Source organism: Nerophis lumbriciformis, linkage group LG17, assembly GCF_033978685.3.
Source record: "Nerophis lumbriciformis linkage group LG17, RoL_Nlum_v2.1, whole genome shotgun sequence".
NCBI classification, from domain to species: Eukaryota; Metazoa; Chordata; class Actinopteri; order Syngnathiformes; family Syngnathidae; genus Nerophis; species Nerophis lumbriciformis.
The window spans coordinates 31,870,657-31,895,559 of NC_084564.2; the positions used below are offsets into that span (position 1 = coordinate 31,870,657).

Here is a 24,903-nt window from a genome sequence, read left to right on the forward strand (position 1 = left end):
ATCAGCAACATCATGCAGCAGAGCTTTTACAGCAGAACTAAAGGTCATCACAATGCTTCGATATCTCGCCACTGGGAAAATGAATTGGAAAGAAAAGGAAACATTTATTTTTGATTCATTGCCAATATTGTTTGTTTGTTTTGTATTATTTTGTAGTTTATGGTCAAAATATACACTCCCATTGTCCACTTAAATATTTCTAAGATATTTCTTTATTCTTAGACAAGGGATTCCCTTCCGTGATTGGTCATTTCTATAGACACAGAAATTACGTCACCTAAAATTCCGTTTACGGCACATAGTAATGTCTTAATTCAGCTCTGAGTGTGACAGTTACGATTCAGTCCACACTTCGCTCAAAGTGTGAGTAAGACGCTTGATAACTAACTTTTAAGTGCAGCTTTCAGCGAAGAATTTCTTTACTCATAAGACTTCTTAGGAGTAATTCTAAGACGCTTGATAAATACGGCCCCAGGCCTTCTCCACCGACATCAGTGTGTGACCTCACCAATGCGCTTTTGGAAGAATGGTGGAAAATTACTATAAACACACTCCGCAACCTTGTGGACAGCCTTCCCAGAAGAGTTGAAGCTGTAATAGCTGCAAAAGGTCACATTGAACCCTATGGGTTAGGAATGGGATGGCACTTCAAGTTCATACGTGAGTCAAGGCAGGTGGCCAAATACCAATTTTGGACCTGGACACTCGTCAAATCCTAGTGACGGCCCTGTTTTTGAATGGCGCCATAACCACGTGATTAAATCCACGGCCGTTTTTTCGCAACTTCCCCATCACGGTTACAAGTTGCAGCTCTTGCGCATCAGTCCCACGGCGCGTCCACTCCTGCCCCCTCCCCCCCGCGACCGCCCCCCCCCCCCCCGGTGAGCGTGCATCTGATCCAGTCCGAGGCACCTGAGGAATTCGCGTCGTGCGCCAAGCTGGGACGCATCCTTTTTCGCGATCGTCCTCCCGTGTGTGCGTGTGCGTGTGCGTGTGTGTGCGCTCTCCTGTCTTTTTGCCCACGCTCAACTCCCAAACCGGACCACTCCAGAACGCGGCTGCGCGCGCACAAGGGACGCTCGTCTCGACCATGCACGCCGACAACTACCAGAGGACACTAAACACACCGTGCAGACACTTCGACTGAGAAACAACAACAACAACAACAACAAACTATATTCATCAACTGGTGAGTCATTGCAGCGAGTGCGTAAACAATCCCGAGTGGGGGGGTCCCACGCAGCTGCACCATGAGGCTGGGAAGCATCATTCTCTCCGCGGCTCTCTGCGCCTTCACCGCCTATTATGTTTATGAGCCCATTCCTGAGGACATCGAGGAGAGATGGAAACTCATGTTGACCGACGCTTTCTTCAGAAGTCTCAGCCACTTGGTAAGCATTTTGCATACTTTTTGCACGTATTTAAGGACAAAAAAAATAATTATAGCTCAAAACCTGTAGTGTTGCAATGCACTTTTCCACCACTTGTGGCAGTAGTGACAATCTCACACAAAATAAAGTCTAAAGCTAATCAAAAAAGTTTCTCAAGCGCAAAAAATATGACTAAAATGGTGAAGCTTTGTTTTCATTTGCACTTTAATTTTATTGACAGATTATCTAAGAACCAAAAGTTATTATTATTATGACAAAAAATATCTGTTTCTCAGATGTGGTCCGTAGGGTTGCAACGCACTTTTCCACCACTCACACAAACAAAAGAGGTCTAAAGCTGATCATGGAAGTTTCTCAAGCGCAAAAATGATGACTAAAGTGGTGAAGCTGTGTTTTCATTTGCACTTGAATTCTATTGACGGATTATCTAAGAAACAAAAGTTATTATTATTATCACAAAAATATCTGTTTCTCAGATGTGGTCCGTAAGGTTGCAGTGCACTTTTCCACCACTTGTGGCAGTAGTGACAATCACACAAATTAAGGAAGTCGAAAGCTAATCATAAAAGTTTCTCGAGCGCAAAAATTATGACTAAAATGGTGAAGCTGTTTTCATTTGCACTTTAATTTTATTGACGGATTATCTAAGAAACAAAAGTTATTATTATTATGACAAAAAACATCTGTTTCTCAGATGTGGTCCGTAAGGTTGCAGTGCACTTTTCCACCACTTGTGGCAATAGTGACAATCATCTCACACAAAATAAAGAAGTCTAAAGCTAATCATAAAAGTTTCTCGAGCGCAAAAATTATGACTAAAATGGTGAAGCTGTGTTTTCATTTGCACTTTAATTTTATTGACGGATTATCTAAGAAACAAAAGTTATTATTATTATGACAAAAAACATCTGTTTCTCAGATGTGGTCCGTAAGGTTGCAGTGCACTTTTCCACCACTTGTGGCAATAGTGACAATCATCTCACACAAAATAAAGAAGTCTAAAGCTAATCATAAAAGTTTCTCGAGCGCAAAAATTATGACTAAAATGGTGAAGCTGTGTTTTCATTTGCACTTTAATTTTATTGACGGATTATCTAAGAAACAAAAGTTATTATTATTATGACAAAAAACATCTGTTTCTCAGATGTGGTCCGTAAGGTTGCAGTGCACTTTTCCACCACTTGTGGCAATAGTGACAATCATCTCACACAAAATAAAGAAGTCTAAAGCTAATCATAAAAGTTTCTCGAGCGCAAAAATTATGACTAAAATGGTGAAGCTGTGTTTTCATTTGCACTTTAATTTTATTGACGGATTATCTAAGAAACAAAAGTTATTATTATTATGACAAAAAACATCTGTTTCTCAGATGTGGTCCGTAAGGTTGCAGTGCACTTTTCCACCACTTGTGGCAATAGTGACAATCATCTCACACAAAATAAAGAAGTCTAAAGCTAATCATAAAAGTTTCTCGAGCGCAAAAATTATGACTAAAATGGTGAAGCTGTGTTTTCATTTGCACTTTAATTTTATTGACGGATTATCTAAGAAACAAAAGTTATTATTATTATGACAAAAAACATCTGTTTCTCAGATGTGGTCCGTAAGGTTGCAGTGCACTTTTCCACCACTTGTGGCAATAGTGACAATCATCTCACACAAAATAAAGAAGTCTAAAGCTAATCATAAAAGTTTCTCGAGCGCAAAAATTATGACTAAAATGGTGAAGCTGTGTTTTCATTTGCACTTTAATTTTATTGACGGATTATCTAAGAAACAAAAGTTATTATTATTATGACAAAAAACATCTGTTTCTCAGATGTGGTCCGTAAGGTTGCAGTGCACTTTTCCACCACTTGTGGCAATAGTGACAATCATCTCACACAAAATAAAGAAGTCTAAAGCTAATCATAAAAGTTTCTCAAGCGCAAAAAATATGACTAAAATGGTGAAGCTGTGTTTTCATTTGCACTTTAATTTTATTGACGGATTATCTAAGAAACAAAAGTTATTATTATTTTTATGACAAAAATATCTGTTTCTCAGATGTGGTCCGTAGGGTTGCAGTGCACTTTTCCACCACTTGTGGCAGTAGTGACAATCACACAAATTAAGGAAGTCGAAAGCTAATCATAAAAGTTTCTCGAGCGCAAAAATTATGACTAAAATGCTGAAGCTGTGTTTTCATTTGCACTTTAATTTTATTGACGGATTATCTAAGAAACAAAAGTTATTATTATTATGACAAAAAACATCTGTTTCTCAGATGTGGTCCGTAAGGTTGCAGTGCACTTTTCCACCACTTGTGGCAATAGTGACAATCATCTCACACAAAATAAAGAAGTCTAAAGCTAATCATAAAAGTTTCTCAAGCGCAAAAATTATGACTAAAATGGTGAAGCTGTGTTTTCATTTGCACTTTAATTTTATTGACGGATTATCTAAGAAACAAAAGTTATTATTATTTTTATGACAAAAATATCTGTTTCTCAGATGTGGTCCGTAGGGTTGCAGTGCACTTTTCCACCACTTGTGGCAATAGTGACAATCATCTCACACAAAATAAAGAAGTCTAAAGCTAATCATAAAAGTTTCTCAAGCGCAAAAATTATGACTAAAATGGTGAAGCTGTGTTTTCATTTGCACTCTAGTTTTATTGACTGATTAACGAAGAACAAAAATTATTATTATTATTATTATGACAAAAATATCTGTTTCTCAGATGTGGTCCGTAGTGTTGCAGTGCACTTTTCCACCACTTGTGGCAGTGGTGACAATCTCACACCAGATAAAGAAGTCTAAAGCTAATCATAAAAGTTTCTCAAGCGCAAAAATTATGACTAAAATGGTGAAGCTGTGTTTTCATTTGCACTTTAATTTTATTGACGGATTATCTAAGAAACAAAAGTTATTATTATTATGACAAAAAATATCTGTTTCTCAGATGTGGTCCGTAGGGTTGCAACGCACTTTTCCACCACTCACACAAACAAAAGAAGTCTAAAGCTGATTATGGAAGTTTCTCAAGTGCAAAAATTATGACTAAAATGGCAAAGCTGTGTTTTCATTTGCACTTGAATTATATTGACGGATTATTTTAGAAACAAAAGTTATTATTATTATGACAAAAAATATATGTTTCTGCCCTGCGATGAGGTGGCGACTTGTCCAAGGTGTACGCCGCCTTCCGCCCGATTGTAGCTGAGATAGGCGCCAGCACCCCCCGCGACCCCAAAAGTGATAAGCGGTAGAAAATGGATGGATGGATACATTTATATATACTTATATATATATATATTGTTGCGTCAGACCAGTCTTCCTCTCAGGGAATAAAAGTCACTGGTCAATCCCAAATTCTTTCGGATGACTTATATGTTGAGTAGGAAGGACCATCAAGACAGAATAGCAATATTACCAAGCCCTACAATGCGTTAATAGCGGCATCTAGGAGCAGAACGAGTCAGCTTATTTAGTACAAAAACAGCTCCTACACGGCCAGAAAGAAATACAACCCTACTGTTCTAAACTGATAAGGTAAAAAGGGAGTACATTATACTCCCAATACACATTCCAGCGCCTTCAAGGTAAGGCACAGAGTTTACTAGCGGACAAAAGGAAAAAGCACAAAGTGTACACATGGGAACATATTAGCTGCTTTTAAACACGACTATGAATAAAGAAATAACTCTTAAAATATCTCATTCTCACAATATAAAACTTCTGCTTTTGCCATACCTGTATTTGTTTTTGCAATCTTGAAAATGGTCTTAATGCATTTCGCTGATGTGGTTATTAAGGCCGGTTACACCAGATTATGTCAGACTAATCCATGTGTAGTATAGTCCTGCTCACACCTTCTAATAATAGAGCCTATTAGGGAAACTCTTATGTGCATGTGGTATAATGTTTCTTATCCCCCCTGGCAGTTATTAGTGTCTATTTATAGTTCTTAATGTACTGATACATACTTTGACGTAAAAGTTGTATTTGATTTGTTATGTTATTGATCTGGCTAAACCATGGGTGTCAAACATACGGCCCCAGGGCCGTCTTATTTCAAATTGTTTTTGGAAACTGTGGACGTTGTGTCCTTCGGGACAAAGATGAAAAGAACCTTCCATTCAATTGAATAGACTGCAAAGACAAGATACTTAACGTTCAAACTGGGAAACTTTATTTTTTGCAAATATTAGCTCATTTGGAATTTGATGCGCGCAACATGTTTTGAAAAAGCTGGCACAAGTGGCAAAAAAGACAGAGAAAGTTGGGGAATCCTCATCAAAGACTTATTTGGAACATCCCACAGGTGAACAGGCTAATTGGGAACAGGTGGGTGCCATGATTGGGTATAAAAGCAGGGTCACCACTTTGTCAACAAATGCCTGAGCAAATTGTCCAACAGTTTAAGAACAACATTTGTCAAGCAGCTATTGCAAGGAATTTAGGGATTTCACCATCTACGCTCTGTAATATCATCAAAAGGTTCAGAGAATCTGGAGAAATCACTGCACGTAAGCCATGATATTACGCACCTTGAATACCTCAGGCGGTACTGCATCAAAAAGCGACATCAGTGTGTAAAGGACATCACCACATGGGCTCAGGAACACTTCAGAAAACCACTGTCAGTAACTACAGTTGGTCGCTACATCTGTATGTGCAAGTTAAAACTCTCCTATGCAAAGCCATTTATCAACAACGCCCAGAAATGCTGCCGGCTTTGCTGGGCCCGAGCTGATCTAAGATGGACTGATGCAAAGTGGAAAAGTGTTTTGTGGTCTGACGAGTCCACATTTCAAATTGTTTTTGGAAACTGTGGACGTCGTGTCCTCCGGACCAAAGAGGAAAATAACCATCCAAACTGTTCTAGGCGCAAAGTTCAAAAGCCAGCATGTGTGATGGTATGGGGGTGTATTAGTGCCCAAAGCATAGATAACTTACACATCTGTGAAGGCACCATTAATGCTGAAAGGTACATACAGGTTTTGGAGCAACATATGTTGCCATCCAAGCAACGTTATCATGGGTGCCCCTGCTTATTACAGCAAGACAATGCCAAGCCACATGTTACAAAAGGTTAAAAGAGTGCGGGTACTAGGCTGGCCTGCCTGTACTCCAGACCTGAAAATGTTTGGTGCAATATGAAGGCTAAAATAGCAGAAGGGAGAATGTTGGACAACTTAAGCTGTACATCAAGCAAGAATGGGAAATAATTACACTTCAAAAATATTTCTGCTCAGTTCCCAAACCTTTACTGATTGTTGTTAAAAGGAAAGGCCATGTAACACACTGGTAAAAATGCCCCTGTGACAACTTTTTTGCAATGTGTTGCTGCCATTAAATTCTAAGTTATTGATTATTTACCATCAAAAATTAAGTGTGAACATGAAATATATTGTCTTTGCAGTCTATTCAATTGAATATAAGTTAAAAAGGATTTGCAAATCATTGTTTTCTGTTTTTATTTACGAAATACACAACGTGACAACTTCACTGCTTTTGGGTTTTGTAGTTTGGATACACTATTTAGCACATTTTATTGGTAATCTTAGTAGTTTAGGCCACAAACTGCAATGCTTTCACCTTTGTTTATAAAGTTGTGTGTACTATTAGTGGGCGTGGCCTGCGAACAGGTTTTATCCGGCCCGTGGGATGAGTTTGCCAAGTGTAAAAATTTACCTAAAATTGTTGAATGAAAGAAACTGCTGTTCAAAATGTGGCCACTGGATGTCGCAATAGCAATTCTTTGTATCTTTGTAGATGATGCTACATATGTACAAAAAAAACCACATGATGTTAGGAAAAATAGGAAACTACATAAATAACATCCTGTAATTTGATTTTGATAAATGTTTTTTTATCTTGATAGATTGAAAATGAACACCAATGAGTTGACTGATAAACATTATCACATACACATAAATAACGACAAATAAATTATTAACCGCAACATGTAAGTGTAAAAAAATTATGATTTGTACATTTGTGCTAGTTCTATTTTTAAACAAAGAAAACTATCTGAAATTGTCTTTATTTTTAAGTTATCGTGCCGTGATTTTACCAGTCCGGCCCACTTGGGAGTAGATTTTTCTCCATGTGGCCCCCCATCTAAAATAACTTTGACACCCCTGCTCTAAACAGACTTTGAATGGATATTTTGGAAGTTGCCAATGGTGTCATGCACAAGGAAGTTGTATTTTTTGAAGAGGTACAGAGACAATTCATTGAAAATGAATACATCTTGCCATTAAATGTCATCAATGTGTCAATATTGTTGAAGAGACACAACAATAAAGTGTTTTTTAAGGGTTTCCCGTCTCAAAATGAAGCTTAAAGCCAACGCGTTTTTTTGTCATGAGGTTGTTGTAGTGCCATCAGCTGATAGGCTTTATGCCTGCCTTAACTTTCTTTCTCATCAAATATTGTCATGAATGAGTCATGCTCTTACAATGTGGTTATTAGTAAGCAAAACAAATAACTGCAGGGGTATGTTGACATTTAACCAAGCAACTTGCACATGGATTTAGTACCTCCCTGCGGGATTATCGTGGCCCTTTGGCCTGGATGAGCAGAGATAATTAAACAAAGGTGAAAGCATTGCAGTTTGTGAAGAAAACACCCGGAGGGCCTAAACTACTAAGATTACCAATAACGTGCTAAATAACCTATCCTACAAAAGCCAAAAGCAGTGAAGTAAATGGTAAATAAAAACAGAAACACAATGATTCCTCCTCATAGTGTTGTTAAAAGGAAAGGCCATGTAACACAGTGGTAAAAATGCCTTTTTTGCAATGTGTTGCTGCCATTAAATTCTAAGTTAATGATTATTTGCCCCCAAAAAATGAAGTTTCTCAGTGTAACTAGGGATGTCCCGATCCGATCCGCCGATATTTGCCAAAAAATGCGTATCGGCAAAGCATGGGAAAATGCCGATCCAGATCCAGTTTAAAAAAAACTCCGGTCCGTGTTTTCCAACGCACCGATTTAAATAATACATTCCACTTTTCTGCTGCTCCGTAATTTCCGTTCCGCATTTTCCAGCACACCTTCAACACATCCACAGGTCTATGGAATCTCACGCAGTTGCTTTTAGCTGCTGGCATTACACGAAAGGCTCTTCTCACTCTTTCCTGTGTCTCCCTCTCACAGACAGCGAGCGCACCTTCTTACACACGTCACATACTGTCACGACATACGTCACACTCTGTCACTACGTCTCTACGTCACATATGTATACGTCCTCCCCGAGCAGAGAGGTAGCAGCATGGCTAATGTTAGCTGTGATGCTAGCGCAGCCCCTAAGGTGCGCGCCTGCTGAAACGTCCTCTGCGCACGGCAAATCTATGCCACGCACAAAATCAAATAAAAAAATAAGCGCATAACAATTTTCGACACACGGACACGACAGAGGAAACCGTTTTCGTCATCATTGTTCAAATATTGTAATGTCTGTCGAGACGCTTATCTCCATTCGGTGCCACACGTCCACACCATCAAAATGCTGAGGCAAAAATTTCCAGATCAACACCGTCTGAAAAAATTAGTGATCTATTTAGTTGTGATTTCCTTCTCTGCATGAAAGTTTAAAAGTAGCATATATTAATGCAGTATGAAGAAGAATGTTTTAATGTAGACATGCAAGCCTTGAAAGAAAATTTTGAAAATCAAGACTACATTTCCTGCAAATGGGTGCATTTCTACCCTATATTTTAACTTTAGATTTATTCTCATATCAAACTCTTTTGGCTGTCTTTTTGACACTTACATCCGGCGCCCCCCTCCACACCCTGGATTATAAATAATGTAAATAATTCAATGTGATTATCTTGTGTGATGACTGTATTATGATGATAGTATATATCTGATAGTATATATCTGTATCATGAATCAATTTAAGTGGACCCCGACTTAAACAAGTTGAAAAACTTATTGGGGTGTTACCATTTAGTGGTCAATTGTACGGAATATGTACTTCACTGTGCAACCTACTAATAAAAGTCTCAGTCAATCAATCAAAACACATAGAATCATCATACTGCTGTGATTATATGCATCAAGTGTTCATTCAAGGCTAAGGCAAAATATCGAGATATATATCGTGTATCGCAATATGGCCTTAAAATATCGCAATATTAAAAAAAGGCCATATCGCCCAGCCCTAGTTTCAATGATGCCATTTCTGTTTGTCATGTATAATTTTGTCTATTTTGTGTTTATCCTTGAATAAACAGGTCAGTTTCTTGTTACCGACCATTGTGTATTATTCAAACTCCCCTAATTCAGCTGGCTAGTTGTTATAAAGAGTACTAAAACCCTTTTCAACATGATTCTGACAACTAAGTAGGCTAAATAACTTTAAACTTTAATACATGCTCGGATAGGCCAGTATCGGTCAGTATCGGTATCGGTCAGTATCGGTATCGGATCGGAAGTGCAAAAACAATATCGGTATCGGATCGGAAGTGCAAAAACCTGGATCGGGACATCCCTAGTGTGAACATGAAATATCTTGTCTTTGCAGTCTATTCAATTGAATATAAGTTGAAAGGGATTTGCAAATCATTGTATTCTCTTTTTATTTACCATTTACGCAACGTGACAACTTCACTGCTTTTGGCTTTTGTATAGAGTTATTAGTGGGGCGTTTTGCAGGTGATCGACTAAGACTCCATGCGGAATTTATAACAAGTGCAAAAGTGGTGCAGACCGTCATATTTAAATGAGAGTTTTGAATGATAACTGGCTGTCACCATGGAAATACTCATTTCCCTCTACATTTATAGGATCATGTCTAACCTGCGGTGTTTCATTATGTTGTTGAACATGAATCACATAATAATAATAATAATAATAATAATGAATTAGATTTATAAATCACTTCTGTAGACACCCAGAGTACTTTAAAGTGAGAACTGAGAACCCATCATTCATTCACTCAACATTCACACATTAATGGTGGTAAGCTACATTTGTAGCCACAGCTGCCCGGGGGTAGAATGACGAAAACGTGGCTGCCAATTTGCAAACCACCACAAAAACATTTGTGTGAGTGGGACTGAGAGCAAGGGTGAAGTCTCTTGCCCAAGGACACAATGGCAACATTCACACACTCGGGCCGTTTAGTGTTGCCAATCATATCCCCAGGAATCACAAAACAAATTCATATTTCAATAAGTTTTTTCATGAATCCCATATGAGTAAACAAAATAATGCAGCAGACACCAACACAAATCAGTTGAATTTGTTTTATTCAGCCCCCTTGTGGTTAGAGTGTCCGCCCTGAGATGGGTAGGTTGTGAGTTCAAACCCCGGCCGAGTCATACCAAAGACTATAAAAATGGGAGCCATTACCTCCCTGCTTGGCACTCAGCATCAAGGGTTGGAATTGGGGGTTAAATCACCAAAAATGATTCCCAGGCACGGCCACCACTGCTGCTCACTGCTCCCCTCACCTCCCAGGGGGTGGAACAAGGGAATGGGTCAAATGCAGAGGGTAATTTCACCACACCTCGTGTGTGTGTGACAATCATTGGTACTTTAACTTTAACTTCATGTCAACCAGCAGCTATAAAAATATAAAATGGCATTGTGGAATAAACTATGTCTAATTTTATTTTCGGCAATTCAAAGAAAAGAGGATTCTCTCTCCATCCTCTTTTTTTTTACAGTGCCATCCTCTCCTTTCTCAAAGCCTTTTGTGCGAAACTGCGGCAGTTTGCATTAAATAAAAATAAAAGTTGTAAATATTGACTGAAAACTGTGGTTGCAAAACATTTTCAGCCTCGATGAAGTACTTTGCGAGCGTTAAATTATTATATTTACATCTTCTCCTTAGGGTTGATACTCGAAACCGGTTTTCCCGGTTGTTCGATAAGAAAAGAACCGAGTCCATGGACTCGAATCCCTTATTGAGAACCGGTACCCGTTATCGAGACCACTATAGTAAAGAAAAAGACTTGGTTCTGTATTCGAATCCCTGGGAACGAATCCTGTCCTGACCAGAAATGCCCCTTGAGACATCACAAGAAATTACGTCACGTAGCTCAGTCATTAGGCGCAGATAGCGAAAGCAGGAAAAACAATGGACCGGAAAAAGCACTCCAAGGTGTAATAAAGTTCAAAACAAAAGGTATAATCCAATGAATAACTTTACTGAGAGATTTGAGCAGGGTACAAACACATGACGAACACTTATACGACCAACCGGAAACATAGCAACCAGGCTAGCAACGCACCTCCTTTACGGCAGCTGTCGCAACATTCTTGAAACAACCGCAGCACATACATATATATACAACATATCTCCCTTTTTTAACTTTTGTTTTTCTTTCCTTGTAAACAAAAGAAAATCACACTGTATATGTGTTGTCTGTCTAATTATAAATAATGCAGACGAGGCGTGTTGGCTGAGTTCTTGACGTTTACTTTCACAGCGTGCTCATAACCTCATTCATGCTTGTCACTCCCGTTGCATGCTGGGTAGTGTAGTTGTTATATTCCCTAGCTCATAACATCACATCTTTCCCCCTATAAAGAAATAATGTTAACCCAATAAAGTGTATTTCTTTTTTTAGCTTTAATTTTCCATTTTTTAGCATTGTAACCACATTTGCAAACAACTTTTCTCTTCATAGAATTTTCTTTCAATAAAGAAATAAAGTTCAACAATGTCAAAGCATCATAACAAACAGTTATGTCAAATAGCAGCAAAAGTGCACTTTTTGGAGAGCTGTATTATTTTCAGTTTTGTGCCCAAGGGACTGATTTTATTTAACACTATATTATTATTTATACACCTATTGTGATCACAGAGACAGGTTGTTTTTGTGTTACTGTATATATTTGTTTTTCTGAAAAATCCCACTTAATATACTTTGGGTAACAACAGTCAATATTTGTTTATTTTTTTTATTTTTTTTAGGGGGGTAACAGTCAATATTTATTTATTTATTAGATTTTTTTTTTTTCTTATATAATAAAAGTGAGCTTTTGTTAAACCAAATATTGTGTGTTTTGTTCCATATACAACAACCTATCTGGACTCGATAAGAGAATCGACAAAGAATCGGTTCGATAAGAGGATTCGATAATAGGCTCGAACTCGATAATTTCTTATCAAACATCATCCCTACTTCTCCTCCTACAATTGTGGGCGTTCTGATAATAAGCATATATTTTGCACATGCACGAAGACAAACTGAATCAAGCGTCCCCGACAGGTTATTTCCACACGTGGCTGTTAAATACTGCCAAAAATAAGTGCATGAAAAATACAACTCACCATAACGCTGAATTGGTGGGAGCCATGGGCTTGTTTTAGTTTTTTTTTAGCAATGAGTTGGTTCCCGGCAAGTTGATGGTATAAAGCAGGGGTTCTCAAACTGTTTTCTTAGCTCTCCAAGTACCACCATAATGACCAACATTAAACTACAGCTGCGTAGAAGTATTTATTAATAACAGTTTGTTTAACAAGTGTATTTGATCATTTTGGCCACTGTAACATTACACACAGTTTGAACAGTAACACTATGTTTGATGTTAGGAAAATAAAACACTGTACTTTACCAAGTGAATCTTTGGTGTACCACTGAGAGCCCGCATACTACTAGTAGTACAGGTACCACCGTTTGAGAATCACTAGAATATGCTATTTACCATATACCTCCGGAAAAAAGAGGAAAAGAACCATCCGCGCAAAGTTCAAAATCCAGCATCTGAGATGGTGTATTAGTGGCCAAGGCATGGGTAACTTACACATCTATGAAGGCGCCTTTAATGCTGAAAGGTACATACAGCTTTTGGAGCAACATATGTTGCCATCCAAGCAACGTTATCATGGACGCCCCTGCTTATTTCCGCAAGACAATGCCAAGCCACGTGTTACAAGAGCATGGCTTCATAGTAAAAGAGTGTGGGTACTATACTGGCCTGCCTGTAGTCCAGACCAAGTATCACCATAATGACCAACATTAAAATACAGCTGCGTAGGAGGCCTAAGTATGTATTAAAACTGTTTGTTTAACAAGTATATTTGATAATTTGACACACAGTTTGAACAGTAACTCTATGTTTGACTTTAGGAAAATAAAACACTGTACTTTAATCAAGTGAATCTTTGGCGCACCACGAATAGAGCCCGCGTACCACTTGTGGTACAGGTACCACCGTTTGAGAATCCCTGGTATATACTATTTACCATACACCTGCTGATGACTGCAGATGGAAATCAGCCCTGGGTTACAATCTGGCACATTTAATTTTTACATATTCTTTTTTTTTTTTTTTAAATGTGTTCTGTCAAGCCATTTAAGGCAAATCATATAGTTGATGTAGATGCCTATAATCTGCTTTAAAGAATCAATTTACAAAAGAGAAGTGCAGGATACATCTCTAGTTGCTGCTTTATTTGTATAAATGGATTTATTACATTTTTTTTTTTTTTGATTGAAGTATTTATTTCAAACCTGCACAATACAACAACACACTTTTTTTTTTTTTTACATTTTGGCAGAGACATTTATGCATGGCTTGAAAAGGGGTTGGATGAAGCAATTGCTTATAATATCCCAACCCCTCTCACTCACTCCCTATTTAACATAAACAATATAATACAAGAACAATACTATACAAACAAAAACAAGAAAAACTCCTATACACTAACAATACAGTAGTACCACTGTTACTATGGGACAAGACAAGACGAGACAAAACACACACACACACACACACACACACACACACACACACACACACACACACACACACACACACACACACACACTCACACAGGCCCAAACACTCTCTGACCATACACCTCTCTCCCATCGCTCTGTGCTGAAGGCATCACTCTCTTTCCTCCTCGTACTTCTTCAGTACTTCTTTTTTAAAGAGTCTTTTAAATGTAATCATGTTAGAACAGGTTTTTAACTCTTCCCCTAAGTTGTTCCACAGACTGACTCCACGCACTGAAATGCACATTGATTTTAAAGTTGTTCTAAATTTAGGCAAATGTAATTTTTTGTTTCCTCTTAGACTGTAACTATGGTGAGCATCTCTATCCTGGAATAGGTTTTGTATATTGGATGGTAGAGAGTTTTGGGATGCCCTAAACATCATTTGAGCAGTTTTAAAGTTGATTACATCGTACAGTTTAAGTTGCTTTAACTCCATGAATAGTGGATTCGAACGATGTAAGTAGTGAACATTGGACACAATCCTAATGGCCTTTTTCTGCAGAGTGACTAAAGGCTGTAGATGAGATTTATAACAATTTCCCCAGACTTCAACACAATAGTTTAAATATGACATAATAAATGAATGATACAATAAAAGCAGCATTTTTGGAGTAGGAGTGGATGGAAAAAAAACAAAAACACTTTTACTATGAAGCCACACTGTTGTAACATGTGGCTTGGCATTGTCTTGCTGAAATAAGCAGGGGCGTCCATGAAAAAGACGTTGCTTGGATGGCAACATACAGTATGTTGCTCCAAAACCTGTATGTACCTTTCTGCATTAATGGTGCAGAAGATAGAGGGGGGAAACAACAACAACAACAAAAACAAAACTCAACCAGAACAACATCAGCAAATACAATATGTACAAATATGATACCTACAATTATAGCAAATAACCAGTTAATGAAGTAGATAGTAATAACACAGAAATGACAATGAACTGCACTACAAATGGAGCAAAAAATATCAATGAAAGTAACAATATTGATAATGAATCAAAATAATTACCTCTATTATGAACATAACAATTGCTTAAAATGCAACAATATTATACATACATTTTATATGTATCGTCCCATGTAACACAAATATTACAAATATAACAAATGGAGACTTGGAGTTTTATTAAACATCTTTGAACAATAATAATATTATAATGATAATTATAATTTATAATGGTGTGTCCATTATGGTCGTTTATAAATTATGTAATGTTTGTCCAGCCTGGTATCAAATGTGTCATGGACCGGTACCGATTAATGGAGCGGTGTTTAGGGACCCCTGCGCTACTGGATTGCACTCTCTAATTGAATTATTTCAGACACGCAATCCTCAGTGCACAAGTTTAGTCGATCAGCTTTGAGTGCGCTATTAAGGTCGCACGTGTTTTAATAGATGCAAACCTTTAGTACAGGGGTGTCAAAGTCAAGGCCCGTGGGCCGGATTTGGCCTGCGGGCCTTGACTTTAGCAATGAATGATCTAGGGCAGTGTTTTTCAACCACTGTGCCGCGGTAGTGTGCCGTGAGATACAGTCTGGTGTGCCGTGGGAGATTACTTAATTTTACCTATTTGGGGTAAAAAATATTTTTTGCAAACCAGTAATTATAGTCTGCAAATGATGTGTTGTTGTTGAGTGTCGGTGCTGTCTAGAGTTCGGCAGAGTAACTGTGTAATACTCTTCCATATCAGTAGGTGGCAGCAGGTAGCTAATTGCTTTGTGGATGTCGGAAACAGCCGGAGGCGGTGTGCACGTAAAAAGGTGTCTAATGCTTAAATCAAAAATAAACAAAAGGTGATTGCCGTAAAGAAAAGGCATTGAAGCTTAGGGAAGGCTATGCAGAAGGAAACTAAAACTGAACTGGCTACAAAGTAAACAAAAACAGAATGCTGGACGACAGCAAAGACTTACTGTGGAGCAAAGACGGCGTCCACAATGTACATCCAACATGACATGACAATCAACAATGTCCACACAAAGAAGGATAAAAAACAACTCGAATATTCTTGATTGCTAAAACAAAGCAGATGCAGGAAATATCGCTCAAAGGAAGACATGAAACTGCTACAGGAAAATACCAAAAAAAGAGAAAAAGCCACCAAAATAGGAGCGCAATACAAGAAGTAAAACACTACACACAGGAAAACAGCAAAAAAAGTCCAAATAAGTCAGGACGTGATGTGACGGGTGATGACAGTACATCTACTTTGAGACAAGAGCTATATTGATGCATGCTTGGTTATGCTTTAAAGTCATATCCAACAATTGCGACAACGACTTTTTATTGTCAACTGAGTTTCGTTTTTTTAATGATTTCTGCTGGTGGTGTGCCTCTGCATTTTATCAAAGCAAAAAATGTACCTTGGCTCAAAAAAGGTTGAAAAATATGATATTTGAGTAGTATTAGAACCGGCCCGCAGGCCACAGCCGCCTGCTGCTGTTTTGCACGCACCAATACTCCATCAGTGTTGGTGCTAGAAATTTTCAAAATAGGTACCCCATCAAGTCATAAAAATGGGGTCCCACAGTACATTTTTGGGGTCCCACTTTTTTGTAACCATTTTGAAAACAAATGATACATTTATGCATTATCCTGTTATATCTCACATTCTATATTGTGTTTTGGAAAAAGGTTGTCATAAACGTTACTTCATTCATTAAAAAATAATAATACAAAAAAAACCCCACACATTTTTATGCATATGTAAATGTATTCAGTTATAAGTTTCTTCTTTCCTTCATGGATCTAAACTTTACCGCTTTTTCTATATTTTTTTGGTAATATTTTCAGAATGCGTTTGTTCTGTTTTTGGCCAAAGTAAGACAAAGAAAACAATCTGAATTTTTTTTTAGTTTTAATACCATGATTTTAATTAGACATGTCCGACAATGGCTTTTTTGCCGATATCCGATATTCCGATATTGTCCAACTCTTAATTACCGATTCCAATATCAGCCGATACCGATATATATATACAGTCGTGGAAGTAACACATTATTATGCCTAATTTTGTTGTGATGCCCCGCTGGATGCATTAAACAATGTAACAAGGTTTTCCAAAATAAATCAACTCAAGTTATGGAAAAAAATGCCAACATGGCACTGTCATTTTTATTATTGAAGTCACAAAGTGCATTATTTTTTTTAACATGCCTCAAAACAGCAGCTTGGAATTTGGGAAAGCATGAGGAGGTTGAGGTGGGCGGAGTTGGGGGGGGTTTGTAGAGCCCCGGAAGAGTTAGTGCTGCAAGGGGTTCTGGGTATTTGTGCTGTTGTGTTTATGTTGTGTTACGGTGCGGATTTTCTCCCGAAATGTGTTTGTCATTCTTGTTTGGTGTGGGTTCACAGTGTGGCGCATATTTGTAACAGTGTTAAAGTTGTTTATACGGCCACCCTCAGTGTGACCTGGATGGCTGTTGACCAAGTATGATGCATTCACTTGTGTGTGTGAAAAGCCGTATATATTATGTGACTGGGCCGGCACTTTGTGCTTCTCCCTATGTCCGTGTACACAGTGGCGTTTTAAAAAGTCATACACTTTACTTTTCGAAACCGATTCCGATAATTTCCGATATTACAGTTTAAAGCATTTATCGGCCGATAATATCGGCAGTCCGATATTATCGGACATCTCTAATTTTAATAGTCCGACCCGCGTATGCACAGATTTTCCTCCATGTGGCCCCTGAGCTAAAATGACTTGCTTTAGTAAATCAGGCCCTTCATTTTCAAGTTATTTCAAAACAATGTATGATTTTGCTTTTGCACTGACGCTTCTGTTGCTGAAGAAAATTAGCAATAGATAAAAAAAACCCTAAAAAAACGGGTAGCCTGTGAGAATACCTTCACTAGCTTAATATCTCAATACATTGACCTTTGTTTTGTTTTGCCTTACAGGCGGACTTCAGCGAGTTAGTAGGACTGAAGGACTACATGGGCGTAATGTACGTCATCACTCTGATCGAAAACGTCGTGCCTGTTTCCGATGAACATGTCATGGTGACCATGGAGAATTTTGACGGTGTGGAGGTGGTGCTGTACCAGCCCAAGCAGCAAAGTGGCGACGACACAGAACCCAGGAGAGCAGTCATATACCTGCACGGTGGAGGATGGTGTTTGGGGAGCTCGCGTAAGTACCCTCCATTTGTTTACAACGTAAACATGGATTTGTGGAAATGATTGCGTTATTTGCAAGATTTCTGAAGCCTCCCCATGACAATAGTTTTAATCGAGCCATGGATATGACAATACCGTCAAACATAATACTCCCATTCCCGGGGAAAAAAAACACCGTCTGTTGTAACGGTGGGGACCTCAGAGGGGGCCCCGCCTCGCTAATGCAAAAGCCTTAAGACACCATTCAGTTTGACACATGCCATGCTGCTATTGCAATCTGTTGATCCTAACCCTTTACATGCCAAATAGGTATGAGCACTTGACTGCATTTCTTTGATCGACTATGGCAAAAGAAAATATGCGTGTCTTTTTAGAATACCGTATTTTTCAGAGTACAAGGCACACTTGAAAATCCTTTCATCTTCTCAAATATCGACAGTGCCTCCCGCCACCTGAACAGTTTTTTCCCCTCGGCCATCAGACACATGAACAATAACAAGATCTGATAGCTCAGTTACAGCTCATTTTATGACCTATTCTGTGTTATATGTTGCGCGATTGCACCAAGAAAAATTCCTAGTTTGTGAACCCGGTCTCAAACAATGGCAATAAAAACGATTCTGATTCTGATTCTGATAACGCCTAATGTACGGCATAATTCTGGTTGTGCTTACCGACCTCGAAGCAATTTTATTTGGTACATGGTGTAATAATAAGTGTGACCAGTAGATGGCAGTCATACATAAGAGATGCGTGTACACTGCAATGTGACGGCAGTAAACAACACCAAAACTTTAAATGTTCCATTGAAAATAAAAAAACGTTACACACGGCGCTCAAAAATCTGTGAAAATGTTTTAGTAGGACTTTGGTAAGCTATGAAGTCACACCGCTTGATGGATTGTACTGTGCTTCAACATAGGAGTATTATTATGGTGTGTGTATACGGTAAGACATATTATCTGGCGTTTTGTTTCACAATATTATGCAAAAGCAACTTTTCTTACCTTCTGGTACCTGCTGATCTGTATTTGGGATCTGCATACGTCCTGAAAATTTCCGCGCGTCCGCCTGTGTAGTCCGTGCCGACACCATAGTCGATAAGCGTCTTCTTTTTCTCTATCTTCTTGTTATGGGACATTCATCCTCCACTGTTGCCATTTCTAATATAAAGTAGTGTAAAGTTCTTACTTGTATCTGTCAGTAAACTCACCATGAAAGCACTAAAACATACCGGTGCAGTGAGTTTACATTATTCGCCCAAGGAACTTTAGTTATTAGAGAGTTCCGGTCCGACGGTTTTTCACGGGACACATTTCGGGCGTTGTTGTTGCACTAGTGAGCCACGGATGAGGAGATGCTGCTCCGTTATTGATTGAAGTAAAGTGTGAATGTCATTAAAACAGTTAGCTCCATCTTTTGACAGTTCTTCCACTCCCGTCTTTGCACGCTACACCGCTACAACAAAGATGACGGGGAGAAGACGCTGTCTAAGTGGAGGCACGTAAATAAGACCGCCCATAAAACGGCGCATTCTGAAGAGACTGTCAGAAAGTGACTTGAAGATGATGTGTAAAACATCATCTATGCAACATTTTGAGCAAAGAACCTCCATTGCATGTTATGTAGACCACAAGGAAGTCTTTTACATTTAGAAAAAAATCATAATAATATGACTCCTTTAATGCGCCTTATACTGCGGTGCACCTTATATATGAAAAAAGATTGAAAATAGACCATTCATCAGCAGTGCGCCTTATAATCTGGTGCGCCCTATGGTCCAGAAAATACAGTAATTTAGAAAAAGCCAAACATTTTAGGTTTATTATACTTTTTAAGGACAATTGTTTCACTTTCAGGAAGTGTCAAAAATGGGATAATAGGGCTCCAAATGCTTTTGTTGTCTGCAGTTTGTGTTTTTATTGGCTAATGGAACAGTGTGGATGGAACCCCTTGAATTCTGTCAAAAGACAAGCAACATTGTAATTTTGTCAGATAAAATTTGGAGTAGTTTTGTCCCGATACCAATATTTTGGTACCGGTACCAAAAATATTTCGATACTTTTCAGTACTTTTCTATCTAAATAAATGGGACCACAAAAAATTGCATTATTGGCTTTATTTTAACAATCATTTTGACCAAAGAACCACCATTACATGTTCTGTAGACGAGTGTTTTTCAACCTTTTTTGAGCCAAGGCACATTTTTTGTGTTGAAAAAATGCGGAGGCACACCACCAGCAGAAATCATTAAAAAAAGAAACTCAGTTGACAGTAAAAAGTCGTCGCAATTGTTGGATATGGCTTTAAACCATAACCGAGCACGCTTTACTTTTGCTCTTGTCTCAAAGTAGGTGTACTTGACTTATTTTGAGTTTTTTTGCTGTTTTCCTGTGTGTAGTGTTTTAGTTCTTGTCTTGCGCTCCTATTTTGGTGGCTTTTTCTCTTGTTTTGGTATTTTCCTGCAGCAGTTTCATGTCTTCCTTTGAGCGGTATTTCCCGCATCTACTTTGTTTTAGCAATCAAGAATATTTCAGTTGTTTTTATCCTTCTTTGTGGGGACATTGTTGCTTGTCATGTCGTGTTCGGATGTACTTTGTGGACGCCGTCTTTGCTCCACAGTAAGTCTTTGCATTCTGTTTTTAATTTGTAGCCAGTTCAGTTTTAGTTTTGTTCTGCATAGCCTTCCCTAAGCTTCAATGCCTTTTCTTAGGGGCACTCACCTTTTGTTTATTTTTGGTTTAAGCATTAGACACCTTTTTGCCTGCACACTGCCTCCCGCTGTTTCCGACATCTACAAAGCAATTAGCTACCTGCTGCCACCTACTGATATGGAAGAGTATTACACGGTTACTCTGCCAAGCTCTAGACAGCACCGACACTCAACAACAACACATCATTTGCAGACTATAATTACTGGTTTGCAAAACATATTTTAAACCCAAATAGGTGAAATTAAATAATCTCCCACGGCACACCAGACTGTCTCTCACGGCACACTAGTGTGCCGCGGTACAGTGGTTGAAAAGCACTGCTGTAAACCACAAGATAGTGTTTTAAAATTTGGAAAAAATCCTGATATGACCCCTTTAATGCGCCTTATAATCCGGTGCGCCTTTTGTATAAAAATAGACCTGAATAGACCCGCTCATCGGCATTGCGCCTTTTAATCCGGTGCGCCCTATGGTCGGAAAAATGCTGTAATTTCAATGGGATAGGAAACTCTGAATGTTCTGCATGCTTGACTTGTGGAGGTCTTTGTGGGTGTAGCTGAACCTCCCATAGCTCAACTGACAAAATTTACTGGTCAATAACACAATCAACCAAACTCTTGATCACTGGATTACTTGACGAGCCAAGATTACTCTGCAGCATTAAGTGATGAGTGAACGTCAGCCTCGGTGGTTTATGTTGTCTCTGAATGATTGTGTTCTCTCTGTCTTCACAGGCATGGGTCCATATGACATGCTCGCCAGAAAAATGACAATTGAGCTGAATGCAGTGATAGTCTCTGTAGAGTAAGTATCATTTATCATTTGAAGTACAGTACAATTTGAAGTACAGTACAATTTTCTCAGGGCTATAAACTTACACTGTGCTTTTACTGAATACAGTTTGAAGGCTGTATCTATTGCCTTGATGCTGTCACATAATCTCAATTTCTCATGTGTTCGTAATACCCTCCTTTGAAATTTGTGTCCGTAGTTAATTAGGAGCACCGTGATTCAAGGTCCATGAATCATTCCAAAATTTCACAGTACGAATTGTATTGAAGTGTATTTCAGGACTTGTCACCCCCTTCCGGGCAGGGGGGCAGCACGGTAGTGCGGCCGGGTCAAAAGAGATGTCGGAGACGTTAAAGTTGCTTTATTACAAGCGAGCGTCATTAAACGGGTCTGCAGTACCCGGAGGAGCCTAGGTCAAAAAATGAAGGACTCCTAACTGGAGAAACCAAACCATCACTTTTTATATTCCTCCTTCCTGTCTCTGGGTGTCATACCTGCCAACTACTCCGGTTTTCCCGTAATTAGTACGGTTTTCATCAACCTATTCCGGGTTACGGTTGCAGTGATAAAAAATACGATTTTTCATTAATTAAATTTTTTTATTTTTTTTAAAGTTTTATTCACGAAATCGCGTAACAATGACAATCGACACTGCTTCCCGTAACTTCCTATCGAGCCATTCCGAATGCCATGCGCGAGGCTATTTATAGCACCGCTGCCAAGCACGAGGCCATTGTTTCCAAACGAGCGAACGATCATGGAATCAGCCGGAGAAAAATCGCATACGAGTCTTAAACCGAAAAGAAAACTGCAGTCATTCCGTGAAGAATATTCAAAAGCCTATCCGGGAATAATTATCCGTTCCAAAAAGGGTGAAAACTACGGGAATTGCACCTTGTGCAGACAAGATTTTTCGATCGGACACGGAGGAATTAGCGATGTAAAAGACCACGTTGGGACAAAAAAACACAAGTCTAATGCCGTTGCTAGCGATACAAGTGGAAAACTTTCAACGTTTTTTGTCGACCAAACAGATTCTTTGGATGTGATGAATGCTGAAGTTTTATTTACGGAGGCAATAATTGAGCAAACAAAAAGGTATTGACACCAATGTTATCTATTGGAATTGTTTAGTACTGTTATACTGTTAAAAGTGTTTATACTATTTATGCTTTCAAGTCCAAGTTGAAGAAATCTTGTTAAATGTTGACAGCATAACTACCAAAATACAGAAGTATGTCCTTAATATTTTTGCAGTGCTATTTCTGTTGAAAAGTTAAAATGATTACATTAGAGATGTGATGTGCCACTTTTCAAGTGTCTGATGGCTTAAATTAATTTTCATTAATTTTTCATATTTTGAATTCTTTTGAAAGGCTTACAAAAAAACTACATTTGAATTGTAATTCCATGCTATTGACAGGACTATTAATTTTAATGAAGTTAGCTTACCATGTTTACAGTATGATAATTGTAATAGAAATGTGAATTTTAGGCACAGAATATTTTTTACAATTGAACAAGGCAGTAGATTATACAAGCTTGGACAGAAAGTTAATAATGACACCAATTTTTTTTTTAATGGAATTGTTTAGTACTGTTTTACCATTTGTTTACTGTAAAAAGTGTTTATACTGTTTATACTTTCAATTAACAAATTGAAGTCTTGTGAAAGGTTGACAGGATAACTGGCATTAACTGTCAAAATAATTTCAAACTATTGAAGTTAGCTTACAGAATAAACATGTCAATCAACCCATATGATTTTTGCTGTAATATTTTTGTTTTGAAAAGTCACTGTGACTGATAGAAAAGTGATGGTTTTAGCAACATTTTAACCTGTCTGAATGCTAATAATCATTTTGCGTCGGGGGGCGAAGGAATCCCCCACCAGGACTTTGTCCTGGACCTACCGGGGCCTGCGGCCCTTGGACCCTGGCTACTAGGTTTTTCTGATTTCAAAAGTTGGCAGGTATGGGGTGTGTGTGCTAAGTCAGGGGAGCACATCCGGACCATAAAAGAGATGTTTGTGTGTAAGTGTCTGGATAACAACTGCTTTAAGTCATAATTTATATATCGGGTCATATCACCTACTCAGTGTCCTTGTGGTTAGAGCAGTGGTTCTTAACCTGGGTTCGATCGAACCCTAGGGGTTCGGTGAGTCGGGCTCAGGGATTCGGCAGAGGTCAAGACACACCCGACTCATCGTGTAAATAAAAACTTCTCCATATCGGCGTATTACGGATACGGCAACAGCAGAAGTCAGACTGATTTGCAGGTGTGTAGTTTGTTGTGAGTTCATGCACTGTGTTGGTTTTGTTCTTTGAACAAGGTGATGTTCATGCACGGTTCATTTTGTGCACCAGTAAAAAAAACATGGTAACACTTTAGTATGGGGAACATATTCACCATTAATGAGTTGCTTATTAACATGCAAATTAGTAAGATATTGGCTCTTAACTAGTCATTATTAAGTACTTATTAATACCTTATTCGGCATGGCCTTATTATAACCCTAACCCTCTAACCCTGGCCCTAACCCTCTAACCCTAACCCTAACCAAATAACTTTAAATTAAGTCTTTGTTACTTAGAATATGTTCCCCATACTAAAGTGTTACCAAAAACATATAACTTTGTCTTGAATTTTAAAAAAAATACAACATTTTATTTTTCACTAAAGAAGGGTTCGGTGAATGCACATATGAAACTGGTGGGGTTCGGTACCTCCAACAAGGTTAAGAACCACTGGGTTAGAGTGTCCGCCCAGAGATCGGTTGGTTGTGAGTTCAAACCCCGGCTGAGTCATACCAAAGACTATAAAAAATGAGAGCCATTACCTCCCTGCTTGGCACTCAGCATCAAGGGTTGGAATTGGGGGTCAAATCACCAAAAATGATTCCTGGGCGCGGCCACCGCTGCTGCTCACTGCTCCCCTCACCTCCCAGGGGGTGATCAAGGGTGATGGGTCAAATGCAGAGAATAATTTTGCCACACCTAGTGTGTGTGTGACAATCATTGGTACTTTAACTTTAACTCAAATGTTGGCGTTGAGCTAGACAGGTAGTCTTTTCTCAAGGATATGGTTATCACTTTTGCATTTCGAAGTCCCATTTAGAGCCTCTTTTTCTACGAGAAGTGATCCAATCCAAAC

At 38.6% G+C, this 24,903-nt stretch overlaps 1 protein-coding gene across 1 annotated transcript in view; it reads left to right on the forward strand.

Moving 5' to 3' along the window:
- Window positions 1-934: 934 nt before the first annotated feature.
- The window catches only part of aadac (arylacetamide deacetylase), a 37,839-nt gene continuing 13,870 nt past the window's right edge, over window positions 935-24,903 (forward strand). Inside the window, exons 1-3 of the mRNA XM_061973089.1 lie at window positions 935-1,391; window positions 18,026-18,257; window positions 21,693-21,762. Of these exons, the coding sequence (XP_061829073.1) occupies window positions 1,251-1,391; window positions 18,026-18,257; window positions 21,693-21,762 (443 nt within the window). The 5' untranslated portion in view covers window positions 935-1,250. The remainder of the gene's footprint in view (window positions 1,392-18,025; window positions 18,258-21,692; window positions 21,763-24,903) is intronic.